Source organism: Brassica oleracea, chromosome C6, assembly GCF_000695525.1.
Source record: "Brassica oleracea var. oleracea cultivar TO1000 chromosome C6, BOL, whole genome shotgun sequence".
Lineage (NCBI taxonomy): Eukaryota > Viridiplantae > Streptophyta > Magnoliopsida > Brassicales > Brassicaceae > Brassica > Brassica oleracea.
In genome coordinates, this window is record NC_027753.1 from 24,155,761 (window position 1) to 24,169,655 (window position 13,895).

Consider the following 13,895-nt stretch of genomic DNA (forward strand, 5'->3'; position numbering starts at 1 on the left):
TTGGGGGGGGGGGGGGATTAGCCAGGAATGCTGTTTCAATACGAACCAGAGCTAGATGCTTTCCTTGAGTTTCTCATTTGGAGATTCTCTATTTGGGTTGACAAACCTACCCCTGGAAACGCTCTCATGAATCTTAGATACAGAGATGAACGTGTTGCTGCCCAACTCTCTGGGAAAGGTATTTTATTAGTTCAGTTCAGTACAGTACTCTCTTTTTTACTTTTCTTACTCATATGTAATCGGTCTCTCGTGTAGTCAGAACAGGACTAGAAGGCCCTGGACTTACTGCTCCCCAAAAGATTTGGTACTGTGTTGCCTCAGTTGGTGGTCAGTACCTCTTCTCCCGTTTGCAGTCGTTTTCTGCTTTCCGTAGATGGGGTGATTCTGAGCAGAGACCATTGGCTAGGCGACTTTGGACCCTCGTCCAACGAATCGAAGGCATCTATAAAGCTGCTTCTCTTCTTAACCTCTTGTCGTTTCTTTATACCGGAAGGTAAAGTTCCGTGACTTTTGATTTGACCATTTGATTTGATTTGAATTGATTGAATGCGCTAAGAATCAGCTAATGGTTACTAAACGCTAGGACAAACAGCTTTTACCGGACCTTGCGAATTGCATGTAGCTTTTATGAGACGACATACGTCTGGATCAGTTGATGAGGCTGTTTTGTTAGGAATTCCGTATTGAATTAATCACTGTAATTTAATACCTAAATCATTGTCTTGTTGTTCACTAAATTGACTTGCCAACTTCTTGTTTTGCGGTGCTATTTCTAATAAATCTATTGGTAGCCTCGACAAATATTGTGATATTCAGAAAAGTTATAAGGAACACGTTTATTAAAGTTCACGATGAAGCGAGAACCAAAATCACGTTGTTGATGATTTTGCACATGCTTTACCTTTCTTTCTTTCTTTGTTGTTCCAGGTATAGGAACCTCATTGAAAAAGCTTTGAGAGCAAGGCTTGTCTATAGGAGTCCCCATATGAACCGATCTGTCAGCTTCGAGTACATGAATCGCCAACTTGTCTGGAATGAATTTTCCGTACGTCTTCTTCTTCTCTGCGCCCTCTTACACATGATGCCATAATCATTTTCAAAGTTTAGGCAACCTTCTATCAATTCTGAGTATCATCCTTCGCTTATGCTTTCTGGCCTACGATTGAAACTCAAAATGACTTCGACCCTCTTTCGCCTAACCTTTACCGTTGTCTTTGGAGGAAACACTTTTACTGCTCGAACTTGAACTGTTACAATCTCAAAACGTTTTGCGTCCATTACTGGAACTAGGTAGAGACTGTGACTCAAAAGCTTCATGGAGTTCAAATATCTTGTTTACGTTTCAAGACAATGTGATTTGTTGCGTTTTCTCTCTTTGATGCCCCTCAACAAGTCCACACATTCTTTTCAAACTGATTGGCTTAGCTGATGAGAGTATAGGTCTTGTTTGCTGGCAGAAGAGTCTGTTGGATCTCATTTCCTGGTTCTGTTTGGCATTCATATCTGGATTTGTTCGGTTTTATTCAGGAAATGCTTTTGCTGCTTCTTCCACTGCTCAACTCTTCAGCTATAAAGAATATCCTTAGTCCATTTGCCAAGGAAAGTTCCTCAAGCAATAAAGAGGATACAGTTGCTTGCCCCATTTGCCAAGTGGATCCTGCAACTCCGTTTATTGCTCTGCCTTGCCAGCACAGGTATGGTGCCAATTTAGTGGATCAGAGTAGGGTCATTACCTCACCTCTCTCCTTACATATGTAGTAGTTAGTTAATTGTACTAGAAGCTAAGTAACTGCATGTGATTGCGTATATGAGGATTCTTGGGAGAAGTTAGACAAGTCAGAAGTGATGTTATAGGCGATTCAGAGTATGCGTTACTTACAGTTGAAAGAATTGACTTGTGGCAGGTACTGTTACTACTGTATAAGGACCCGCTGCGCCTCAGCAGCATCGTTCCGGTGTCTTAGGTGTAACGAGCCTGTGGTTGCTATACAACGGGAAGGTGTTTCAAGTGGCAAATGAATGGGGTAGAATTACAAATATTCCTGAAGAAACCAAGTGTAATGAGCTAAGACAAACAGCAGAAACATGATTAGAAGGGGTGTTTGCAAACAGGCTATACAATAAAGGAACAACAACATGTGAAGGATAAAAACTGTGGAAGGAACAAGTTTTAGGGATTAGATGAACTTCTTCTGTACATTAAAAAAGTTTGTAAACGTTTCGGACTTCTTTATTAGCAAATCAAATTGGAATGTCGGCTATAATATTTGAATAATCCATTTCCTTACATGTGGTGCCTACTTACTACCCCACTACTACTCCCTCCTATTCCCATATTAGTAGTCTTACATATTATATTATACCCCATAAAGTGGCAGAAGATCAATGTGAAGAACAAATCACTGGCTGGTGGCGGAGAGTAGACTGATTTCTATCTCTTGGAGGCTCTTCCCTTTAGTCTCAATCACGTTCTTCTGCACAAAGATAACTGCCACCACGCAGAAAAAGCCGAAGATTGCATTTAGAAGCACCGAACCTAGTTGCTCCAGCATTCTTAGAAACAGCAGCCCCACGAAGAAGTTTATTACCTGTTGTTGCGTCAAGCTTATTATTGTTTCAACATTAAATCCATTTCCTAAGAAGCAAAGTATTCACAAAAGCCATACCCAGTGAACAGCAAGACAAACAGCCAATGCTGTTGCCCGAAGACGACCAGGGCATATCTCGGACAGGAGAATACTTGGAACAGGACCAGCTCCAGTTGCAAACGACAACACAAACCTGCATTTTCATCGTCGAGTTCACCAATATACTCTTTCCAGTATCATAGTTGACATGTCACAGAGAAACTTACAGTAGCATTCCTCCGACCGAGAGAAACAAGGTTCCAAAAGTTGATGAATATGAAGTATGTGCTAATGCTTGGAGACCCAGCGATACTGCCTGTTAAAGATGGAAGAGCTCTGTTTAGGTATCAGCCTGCGTCAAGTTTAATTCAAATAGCGATTCTCGCTCTCAGCCATATATTACCATGCCCGCAAAACTCCCAATAAGCAATACTTTTCTCCCCAGCTTATCCATCAAAACCACTGCTACAGTAGAACCTGTACAACAGCATGAATGGTCATCATTTCACTTGACAGTTTCTACATGTTGAAAGGGAGACTTTTGAATCTCTTCTTTTCATGATCACCTTTGTGATAAGAGGAAGGTAAGTCATTTACCATTCATAATTTCTAATTTACATAATTAACCTCAACCACCTCATCTACTGACACGAAGGGAAAATGTTACACTTTAATACCTAAGAGGTTGCATACTCCCACACAAATGTTGGCCGAGGCTGAAGGTACACCAGCTTTCTTGAAGACAGTTGATGAGAAATAGAACACAGCGTTTATCCCAGACAACTGTTGTAAAGCAAAAAGGGTAGATCCAATGAAAACCACTGCAAACGGAGAAAAATTAAAACGTAAAATGAATGAAGTTAGAGGCTTCACATGTCATTCATATGATTTTTTGCAAATGACAATGACTCTTCTTTTTGTCTAGGGATCCAGTTGAACAAGCTAACGTACTCTCCGCCTAGATGAATCAACTCTATGACGATCAGGTCTAACCCCACAACCGGAATATTTGAGATAAAAATGCCAAAAGTTATGACAATCTTGTTGGTTTGAAGATCACACATACCTCTAAAACTGCGCCCAAAAAGCAATTCCGACAATTTGGCCGAATCGGCGTCATCTCCCCTATCTGACTTCACTAACTCTGCCATGGCAGCTTTGACGTATGCCCCTCCCAGTAACTTCTCAAACACGACTTCAGCTTCAGCTGCCCTTCCTCTCTGAGAATGTAAAACAGGGAAAGTGAATCAACAAATCAATTGTTTATGAAAATGTCTTTAGGAGCTATGATGTTTTTAAATGAGAAAAAGTCACCTTGAAAAGCCACTGAGGACTTTCGGCGCAGAGTTCCATGAAAACAGCAAGGACCACAGCTGGGACTGTGGATATCCAAAAACATATACGCCACCTTAGACAATCAAAGTACATGAAACCTATTAGCTGATCATTCTGCCAAGATGTCCAGACGGCATAGTCTTGTCAATAATGACCAAAGCATGTGGTCTGCTAGCAGGTATTCTATATGAATTTGCAGCAGAAGACTTAGACCTAAGATGGGTGAATTCTTATAGGTTTCCAGCATTTCAACCAAACACCAAAGATCCACATTGCAGATAGGTCGTTTAGGATGGACAACTACAATCAACCATGCCAGCAAGACAGAAAGAGGGGACTACCATGCGTTTGGAATTTACGAATTCTACCTAGAAGAAATAGTTGGTTCGAGGCCTATTAGAGCCTTAAACTTCGCCGGCACAGACCAGTTCTAGGTTTAAGTTTACAGCATTGTAATAGGTCATTGAGGCCTCCCCCAAGTTCTTGTCAATATCTTACCAGCCAAAGTTGTCTTTTGCTGGGATTCCAGCAAATAGTGAAGCTAAGAGCCCAAGACAAGTCGCAATTTGGGTAGAGCTGCCATATGTGCCTCTCACATAAGCAGGTGACACCTGCAAAGTGGAAATGTGAGACTCGCTCTAAACAAGATGTATGGATAACGCAAGTTAGTGAAAGTTATGCGCCTAGGGAACCTTCTGCTCACGTTAGGTAAATCCACTAATGCGAATAAAGCTTTCAAAATAGAAGCTTTAATTAAAATGAATTTTAAGTGTACCAATGAACTTCTACGTGCTAATGGTCTAGTTCATGTCTTTTATGTCTGAAACGTGCATCTACTCACATTGCCCCCAATCAGCTTTTGATAAAATAATAAAATAAATTGGTGTTGAACTGTAGAAGAACTTTTGTTGTTGTTGTAAACATGTTATGTAAAGGATGAAATTTAAGACTAGCCACTGAATTGTACATCAAATTATATTCATATCAACAGTCTGTGGGGATGCAATTTCATGTAGCGATCATAGGAAAACAAGTGCAGGAACAAAGTACCTCAGTGACATAGAGAGCCGTAACAGAAGGACCTATGCCCATCCCAATTCCGACAAAAAACCTTCCCAGGAGCATGCCCTCAAGACTCTCAGTTGTTGCACTGCAACCAATACATTTGTAAGCACAGAGATCTCGTTATTAAAAAACACAATAAATGAAAACCCACCAAGGCGAGGACTAGAGGGCAAATATGTTAAAAGGAATAACCAATTATTGCTCATAATAAATTGTAACCCTGATTGCATAATGTTCAAATAAGTTGACACATACATGTTCAAATCTGTAAGGGTAGGTTCCAACTTGTAAGAGAAAACATTCATCATGCATATAATCAACAGCCTAAACAAAAAATGGTTAAGCAGAAGAAAAACGGATAACCTCACTGAAGCTCCGATAATCATTGGTAAAGCGCTCAACTGGAAAGCTCTACGGCGGCCAACACCATCCGCGACCAAACCACTGAACAGAGATCCAATAAAGGCGCCGCCTAAGCACGTACTAACAACAAGACCTTCATCCACCAGAATTAAAAAAAAAAAAAAAAAGATCAGACAGAAGGATATAGACACGATGAGTAAAGAAACAGAAAAAATAAAGCTATGTATACCTTCGGCGATGGTGTTGCCACTAAAGCCAAGGTCAATTGAAATGCTTTCGAGAGTTTCATTAACAACCCTACGTCCAGAAAAAGAAAGCATGAGTTTGAGTTTCCCGAATTTACATATAAATTAAAAGAAACAGAGTCACTGAGGTATGTAAAAGATGAATGCTTTAGTAACATGGACAAAGAGAAGGCAATTCAAAGTCTAATATTGGCACGCACGCACCCAAGGTGATAGCCGAATAAAAGGGAGGTGAGGGATGCAACGAATACGTGAGGCAGAGATCGCTTCCATGAAGGATTCCCGATATCTTTTCCCGTCCCAGTCACTGGAAATTCACAGTCACAGTTATATACGACAGACAGATGCCAAAATGTAGTGCGTTGGTAAATCTAAATTACAATGGGTAGGTCTAGGGCACAAAACACAGAGCAGAGATGATCCATAGGTAAATGGCAAAAAGTTAAAAGAAGTTCATGAGTCCAAGCAAGGAAAGGTTATAGCTCGGACGCTTTCTTGTTTTTTTATTTACTTTGACATCAGTTTCTAGCTTTTATCAGAGTCATATACCAAATTCGATTATTATTATTATTATGGTTTAAACTATTGACACGTCGGAAGATGACATGGGTTCTTCTTTCTAATGACTCTGGGCTTTTCCAATCCGGGCAACATTTTGAATTGGTAATTAAAAAAAGGGAACCTGCAGTTTCAGCTTTATCGAGAACAGAGAGCAACTCTTTGGAAGGAACACGTTTCTCAATGTGACGACCTCGCATCATCGTGTACGTGCGTCTAACAGAATCCATCCCCGCTGCACATGAAAATTTTGAAGTTCAGCAGTACACATATACTTACAAACACGCGCAATTAAACCTTCCGGTGCTACTTAAAGTGTCCGTATGAACTCAAATCAATTAGAAATTAGAAAAAAGTGAAAGCACACGTGACGTGACGTTAGCTACTAGGAAAGTTCCAGAATCAAGGATTTCGTCACAACATGACAAAGTGAGATCGTCGGATCTGACAGCAGAAAAAGTTTACCCAACATTGATCCGCAATGTAGATCAGAAACAAAAAGTTACAATAGAAAAAAAAAAAAGGCAATGGCAAGATCTAGCATCAAGGAGGAAAATAAAAAGCGAGAAGCGGTGATTATAGTACCTGCAGGCAGCCGATAAATGATCAAAAGGAATCGTCGAGTCGAAGAAATAAGTTTTTTCTTTCCTTTTTATTTGTTTTTGAAGTTTGGAACTTAATCATCCCTCCTCCTACGCAAACACTTTATATAACATATGCTGGCCACCCACCGCCCAGATGCGCTTCACTCTTCTCCCGAGAGAGACGATAATACGACGTGTTTTAATCACCTGCTTCGCCTCCACCGACCTCCCCTATGCCCCCCACTAAGTAAATATCAACAATAGTGTACTAACTTCTGAGGGGCTCCATGCAAAAGGACAGAGGCCTCTTGGGCCTTTCTTTATTTATCACCACGCCTCTTACGCTTCTATCATCATCACACACTACAATAAGCAGAAACCTATCTTTTTCCTAATTGTTACATCTCTTGAGTTATTAATTTTCCTTCGAATCATGGTTTTTTGGCCTTCATCCGAGTCAGGCTTTTGTTAATTGATAGATACTATGGTTCTTTAACGAAGCCACTAATGACTTCAGTCAACTCTCTCAAAGAACGAGGCACTTTTACATTGTCTCCATATAATTACGAATAAACACAGTATGGAAAATCTTAGTTCGAGCAGTAATAGTTTGTTTTACAAACCCTTTTCTGAGAAAAAAAAAAGAAAGAAAAAAGAAAGAAATGGCCTTAGGGTTGGTGGTATAGCCAATAGGAGGAAACAAGGATGATGGTCCTACTCATGTGCCTGAGCCTGTCAACACTTTGTTGCTTTCTCATTGGATCTGTTAAAAAATGCACAAACCCTTGAGACCATGAAAACCCTGTCAAACATCTTGACTAAACTTTGGTGTATGTTTGACTTACCTTGTTCACCAGCATGTTCACTTGCTCCTTGTACATTTCCTTCAAATCCACTATATCCGCTCGAAGTTCCTCCAACTACCACCAAATCCAACATTTTTATTATTATTATTACATTAAAACTCTACGCCTGCCACTGTAATTTATTTTCACATCTCTTACCTCCTCATCTCGTTCACCCATCAGTTCCAGAGCAGCCGCATGCCTTTGTCTTAGTGCTTCCAGCTCTGCTTTTATGCCCGGCACCCTATCCGCTTCCCCCCTTAATTTCTCACACTACATCCAAAGTGACCAAAATATTAGACGTCACATCCTTAATAAAACAACAACTCTAAAACTCTCGGCGTTATATAAACATACCTCTGCGGTCATTTTGACTAGTTCTTCAGCTAAGGAATCTCGGATAGACTCCATTGACGCCTGTCGCAGGACAATATTCCACCAGAATGTGTTAGATTTTTTACAGTTATATTCTAAATTAGGGGATGATAGATACTAAGAACAAGCCTATACAACTAAAGCTAATCATTCTAAACCAGCTTATAAAAGAACGGTAATTTCTCAGTATGATCCCCAACATCTATTTTAAACCTATCCAAGGTGGGGTCTGAGATTACAAACTGATGTGAACCTAATTCCCATTTCAACGCCAGTTTCCAAAAGCCTACCAATGGAGCTACACAGAAATGAACAAGTTGTATACTTTTTACACCTACCAAGCGGGACATGTAAGAAGCAAGTTCACCCTCTTTCTGTCGAAGCGTGGCTTCATAAGCACTCGGTGTGATGCTCTTCATGTAGTATGGACTCATAGTTGCTTCCGGCATGCTTCTCTTCTCAGAAGATTTATCTGACGAATCAAGCGAAGCTTGCAGAAAATAGCTCTCCTCCATGCTGCCAAGGCTGCTTGCGCTTGAGAGCTTTCTTTGCAAGCCTCCTGATGACACAGTTAAAAATTTCAAAGATGCGCAAGGCCTGTATTACTGAATATTAAACCATATTGAGATGCATCATACCATTCTCATAGGTAGAATTTTGCCTTGATATGGGAAGCTGTTCAGAGGCTGTCGAGGGATTGATACGGGCAGTTCTTTCAAGATCCAAACGGGTAGCCTTCTCCCTTTCTAGGTCCTGAAATTTTTTTCGCCATGTAAAGAAAATTCATCGGGTTTTTTTTTAACTAATCAAAGTAGTGTGTGAAAAACTATGTATCACCTTTTGAATAAGCTCGTTGTGGAGCAGCACTTCTTGCAACTCTTGCTTATGTTTTCTCCGCAGTTCCATGATTTCCACTTCAAGTTGGTTTGCTCGACCGCCTAAGGTATCTGCTTCTTCCTTAGCTGCCAGATACTCCTGTCTATTCTCTGCCGCTCTTTGCCTCTCCTTCTCGAGCGACTTACTTAACTGGCCCTGTTCTGCTCTAAGACATGAAAGCTGGATAGGAGAAACGGGTAAGCTGGAATTTAGAGAAAAGACGTGACAATGACGAAGAACACTGTCAAGGATCATAGAAAACCTGGGCCTCTAGAACATTGATCCTTGATAAGGTTTGAGAGAGGCGTTCATTCACAGAGCGCTCTCGCTCTTCAGCTGTGGCAGCTTTAGTTTCTGCTTCCTGAATATTCGTAGAAAATGAACAAAACGATAAGTGAGCATAACAATAAATAGTTGAATATGAGCGGTAAAGTAGTAATGTTCAAAATACCTGCAGTCGGGCATTCAAAGTTCTCTCTACAGCACCCCAAGCTTCTGCTCTTCTGGCAGTAGTTTCCTATAGTCAATCAGATAAGAAGGATGCAATGTTAGATATTTTATTTTAAGTTTCTAATCTCAGGAAAACCTTCTCCAAAAACCCCAGAAGGATCAGCTACTACCTGCATTGCCTCAATCTGTCTTAGGAGAGGCCTTGTAGACTCAGGAACTTGGGTGATTAATTCCTCACACCTTCGTTCACTAGCCTACAGGAAAATTAAGTTTAGAAAGCGTAAACAAAACGAGCTATTAATTCATCCCAAAACGTCTTGATTTACCTGATAACGTCTTTGAAGGTCTTCAAGTTCTCTGCGGAACATGTCTTCCCTAAACACTACCTGCAACAAAATAATAACAAATATCACCGAATTTGATCCCTGTAATAAATGTCCCAAATATGATCGAATAGACCAAACCTGTTGCTCCTTTTTGCTCAAGGTTTGCCTCAATTCTTCCAGCGCCTGTACTAGCATAGATTCCCGCTCTCCGGCCTCCTTTAGACGATTCTCTAACTCTATTCTCGCCTCATTGTTGGTACGCTCCTCCGCTAATGCTTGAGCTTCCTTTGCTGCAGCTAATGCATTCGAGTAATACTCTTTCTGAGAAGCAAGTTCGGCTTGATGTTTTTCTATTGTCTCTTGCAGCAGCTTCTCTGTAGCTGTCTTGTCCCTTTTGATACTCTCTACCTTATTTTCTTCAGACTGACAAATGACAGAAAAAACAAGACACCAAAGTTTTGCTCTTTTAGATATTTATCATGCCTACAAGAAGATAAATTTATGCTATAACAAAAGCTTCTGGAAAATCAAGACAGGCCCTCCAAGATGTTTCATCCTTAATGACATAGTGAAAAAAAAACAAAAGCATCGCTCGCGACATCAATTACCTGAAGCTTTGTGATCAGTCCTTTCTTCTCTTCTTCCACCTCTCTAATCTAACACGCGAACAAAATAAACAGGTGAGAGAAGAAGCAATAAGATTGTAGGTACTAGTAAAAGTGAAAGGCGTAAACATTCATTACATACCTGAGCTCTCAGCTTCCTGATCTGACCCTCTTGAGCAGCTTGTTTCTTCGAAAGCTCTTCGCCTGAAATGACGGGCATTAACATCAAAGGCTCAAGCTGAGTAAAAAATGAAGTCCTTCATTTTTCAAACAGTTACAGTTCGCTCTCGGGATGCATTAAACAATTAACAATGAGCACGGAAATAACTATCCATGATCCCAAGCACTCCAAAAGGTTTCATTACCTTCAGCCATAACTTGATTTATTATTTCATCTTTCTCCTTCAGAAGGGCCGCAGCATCACTTTTCTTGTTATGTTCTCTTCTAAGTGTATCCCTTTCTTTGGTGAGTGCGTAAACCTACAAAGATATGAACTATGAAGGTATATTTATAAAGAAAAAGAAGAATCAATAGAGCAAAATATACCTTCCTCTCAAGAGTAGCAACTCTCTGATGGTATTCTTCTCGCAAAGACTCAACTTCAGCTTCATTGGATTTCCTCTGTTTCAGAGCACAAAGGGTATAAGAATTTAGGTTAAAAATCAACACAAAGGAAACAAAGATGGTAGGAAGAATGAGTCAGATAATCAACATTTCATCTAATTAAATATGAACTTTCAGCGTACTCTCTAGTACCTTCAAATCCTCAGTGGCAGATTTTAGCTGCTCATTTTCATGCATTAATTTCGCAATCTCATCAGCCTTTGCCTGTAAAAACAAATTACCATAAAAAATTGGTCTAGAACCACCATAGCTGTAGAACAACCCTGTAATGGAAACCTTAAGATTGTACCTGAGCTTGCCTTGCAGCACCTTGCAGTGCATTTTCCAACATTTTCATTTCCTTTTTTGTCTTCTCTAATTCCATAACAACGTCAACAGAGTCTGAAGCATTTGTTGCAGAGCTCGAACGCTGGCTGTCAATTAATTCACTACCATCAAGTCTTGAATCCAGTTCACGAGAAACAAAATCTACAACTCTCTCTGAAATTTCATCTGAAGGAGATCTCTTCAGCACAGAAGACTCGTTAGCAGAACCAGCCGACTCAGTACTTAAAGACAGTTGAGCATCAGAGGGCTCTACCCTGTTAAGATTATCTGTATCAGGTGAAACTTCAACATTTACAGACGATGTTCTCTTCTCCAGATTTTCACTCTGGCTTTCCTGCTCATTTTTTGTCTCATCCGTATCAGCAACCACAGGAGAGAAAACAGCATCACTGTTTCCTACAGAAACATCATTTGTTCCAGCATCCTCCTCAGGCATAGGCTCCTCTGCCTCTGATTCAGTATCTTCGGACTTGGGTGGCTCTAGCTGTGACTCTTGTGAAACAGCTGCCAATTCCGGCTTCTCATCAGGTTCTAAACTACTCGTGTCACCAGGCTGTTGAACCGAGTTTCCTTGAGAATCTTCTAGAGCCATCTGAGATTCAGGTTCACCATCTTTGGGATCTAAAACAACAGTCTCTGTTACCTCAGCTTGGTCAGCTTCTGTTGTCACATTTGTTTCTTTATTTGCTTCAACGGATACTGCTAGTTCAGTGACTACCTCACCAGATCCTTCTTCTTCATTGCTTTCGATTTGAGGTGGATTTTCTGATTTCTCAGAGTCTTCCAATGTATCAAGTTTCTCATCAGAGGTGTTACCCATGAAGGACATTACAGGTGGCCACATACTTGAAGCTACATTAAAAAGAAAACAAAGAAAAAATAGATTCATGTTGTGAGCACAGGACTAAGCTAATCAGAAACTAAAATCCAAAAAAATACAATGCGCAAATTCTCTCTCAACACAATCCAAAAATGGTATCATTATTTGCAACAGAAGATCGATCAAAAGGTACCTTCACCGGCAGATTCGGGCTTGTCATCAAAGCCAAGGGCGTTGTCGAAATTCTTCTCGATGTTCTTAACGCTCTCCTGGAATTTATTAACTGCCCCAGTGAGATCCGGGAATCCTCCCAGAGATATTTTGTCACTGAACCAAGCCATCTCCACGAATCTGAAACTTGTTCGACGTGAATCTCACAAATCACCACCGGATCAGATCCATCTCAAGCGCCTGTGCTTAAAATTACGAAATTCAGAGACGTGTATCAATACGAATCAAATCATTGTAGAGAGAGAGAGAGAGATTCAATCGAGGTGAGCATCTCCTTATTAATATTGCCTACCTGGCTATTGGGATCAATCAGAAAGAGCGAGCTTAGGAGATGCGTCGTGATCGAATTTTTAGATCCAAATCCAAGTTTTTTTTTTGTTTTCTCCTCCTCTGGTGCCCCCACCAGCGGGTGTCATAAACGGCGTCGTTCTAGGCTTTTTTATATCATTTACTTGACGAATTGTTTTGTTTCTTGATAGAATACGCCAATTAAAACCCAATTAACACTAATGGGTAAACCAGAAAGATCGAGCTTCTAAAGTACGACGGGCCTATCCGAGCCCACTAATTTGGGCAGCAAACAAATCGGTCCACCAAGGCTCACAAGCATGATATTCGTTTCGAGTGTTTCCAGCGACTCTTTCTGGATAAATTGCTTAGCTCTTCCTCTCTTTTTTTTTTTATCGAACTAGGCTATATATAGCCACATCTAGGCATGCAGGTTCAGGCTTTTCCGTTAGTTCGGACCGGTCGAAATCTCGGCGAAGTGATAAGAATTCGGTTCAGTTTTCGGTTAGTTCGGTTTCAAAATTTTCTACTGAATTTTTTGAATTCCGGTTAAGTTTTGATTTAAATTGAATAAAATTTAAAGATTTCGCTAAGTTTGGTTATTTCAATTTGGATTTTGGTTAATTTAATTCAGAATTTTGGTTAAGAATGAAATTGTTTGGTAAAAAAAAATTAAAAGTCAAACTAACCAATTACCAAATCAAAAACCTTATTTTTTAAGTTACCAAACTTTCAAACCGAATTTTTTGGTTCGGTTCGGTTCGGTTTGGAAGGTTCAGTTCGGATAATAACCGCAGGCCTAGCCGCATCTTCCCACAGTCTATTCACCATATGTTTTTTCGTTAGTCTTTTCCAGTACGAATCCGGTCAGTATTATTTGTTTTCTTCAAGTATACGTACTCTGTCGGTGGCTTTAATATTCATTACAAATCACTGCTAGTTTTTTTCTCCCACACTGGAAAAAGGGGATCATAATCTGATGCTTGTCTCTAGCTGTTATTTAACTTCTTTGTTGGTATGTTTTGATAAATACATACATTTCGTCACTACCTTATTTTAGGACACGGTCGTATATATTTACGGTTGCATTTTCATTTTGTATTTCTACTTGAATTCCTGAAAAGAAGATTAATTATATATAGCATGTATACGCGCACGCAAAGACAATCACAGAGTTAAGCTCGTGTATAAACGGACGGTTAATAATAGTTATGAGTTATAACAATTTATACAACATATATACGTGTTATGGTTACCATGATCATTTGTAGACTAGTAGTGGATGGGTTGAGAGTTGAGACACTAAACCAAACATTATGTATATATATACATGTTATGGTTATCGTTTGT

The 13,895-nt window shown here is 40.0% G+C and overlaps 3 protein-coding genes across 3 annotated transcripts in view; 1 reads left to right on the plus strand and 2 right to left on the minus strand.

The window, feature by feature from the left end:
- Positions 1-2,287, plus strand: part of LOC106300462 (peroxisome biogenesis protein 2) — a 2,967-nt gene extending 680 nt beyond the window's left edge. The window contains exons 3-7 of the mRNA XM_013736604.1: positions 22-178; positions 256-493; positions 928-1,045; positions 1,528-1,694; positions 1,905-2,287. Coding sequence (XP_013592058.1) covers positions 22-178; positions 256-493; positions 928-1,045; positions 1,528-1,694; positions 1,905-2,019 — 795 coding nt within the window. The 3' untranslated portion in view covers positions 2,020-2,287. The remainder of the gene's footprint in view (positions 1-21; positions 179-255; positions 494-927; positions 1,046-1,527; positions 1,695-1,904) is intronic.
- On the minus strand, positions 2,208-7,026 carry LOC106300460 (probable plastidic glucose transporter 3). The gene is made up of 14 exons (XM_013736603.1): positions 6,779-7,026; positions 6,318-6,428; positions 5,840-5,942; positions 5,620-5,687; positions 5,391-5,523; positions 5,013-5,112; positions 4,461-4,573; positions 3,942-4,035; positions 3,694-3,847; positions 3,305-3,448; positions 3,031-3,104; positions 2,855-2,943; positions 2,667-2,781; positions 2,208-2,588 (listed from the first exon to the last, which is right to left on the minus strand). Exons 2-14 carry the CDS (start codon positions 6,421-6,423, stop codon positions 2,400-2,402), a joined length of 1,482 nt encoding a protein of 493 aa, XP_013592057.1. The 5' UTR covers positions 6,424-6,428; positions 6,779-7,026; the 3' UTR covers positions 2,208-2,399.
- Positions 7,027-7,299: 273 nt separating this feature from the next.
- LOC106300258 (golgin candidate 5) lies at positions 7,300-12,653 on the minus strand. Its single transcript, XM_013736366.1, has 20 exons — positions 12,550-12,653; positions 12,220-12,437; positions 11,169-12,058; positions 11,012-11,083; positions 10,802-10,876; positions 10,620-10,734; positions 10,397-10,458; positions 10,258-10,305; positions 9,788-10,072; positions 9,650-9,709; positions 9,494-9,577; positions 9,325-9,390; positions 9,136-9,234; positions 8,835-9,053; positions 8,636-8,750; positions 8,336-8,556; positions 7,980-8,039; positions 7,782-7,895; positions 7,623-7,697; positions 7,300-7,540 (listed from the first exon to the last, which is right to left on the minus strand). Exons 2-20 carry the CDS (start codon positions 12,365-12,367, stop codon positions 7,532-7,534), a joined length of 2,817 nt encoding a protein of 938 aa, XP_013591820.1. The 5' UTR covers positions 12,368-12,437; positions 12,550-12,653; the 3' UTR covers positions 7,300-7,531.
- Between the last annotated feature and the right edge of the window lie 1,242 nt (positions 12,654-13,895).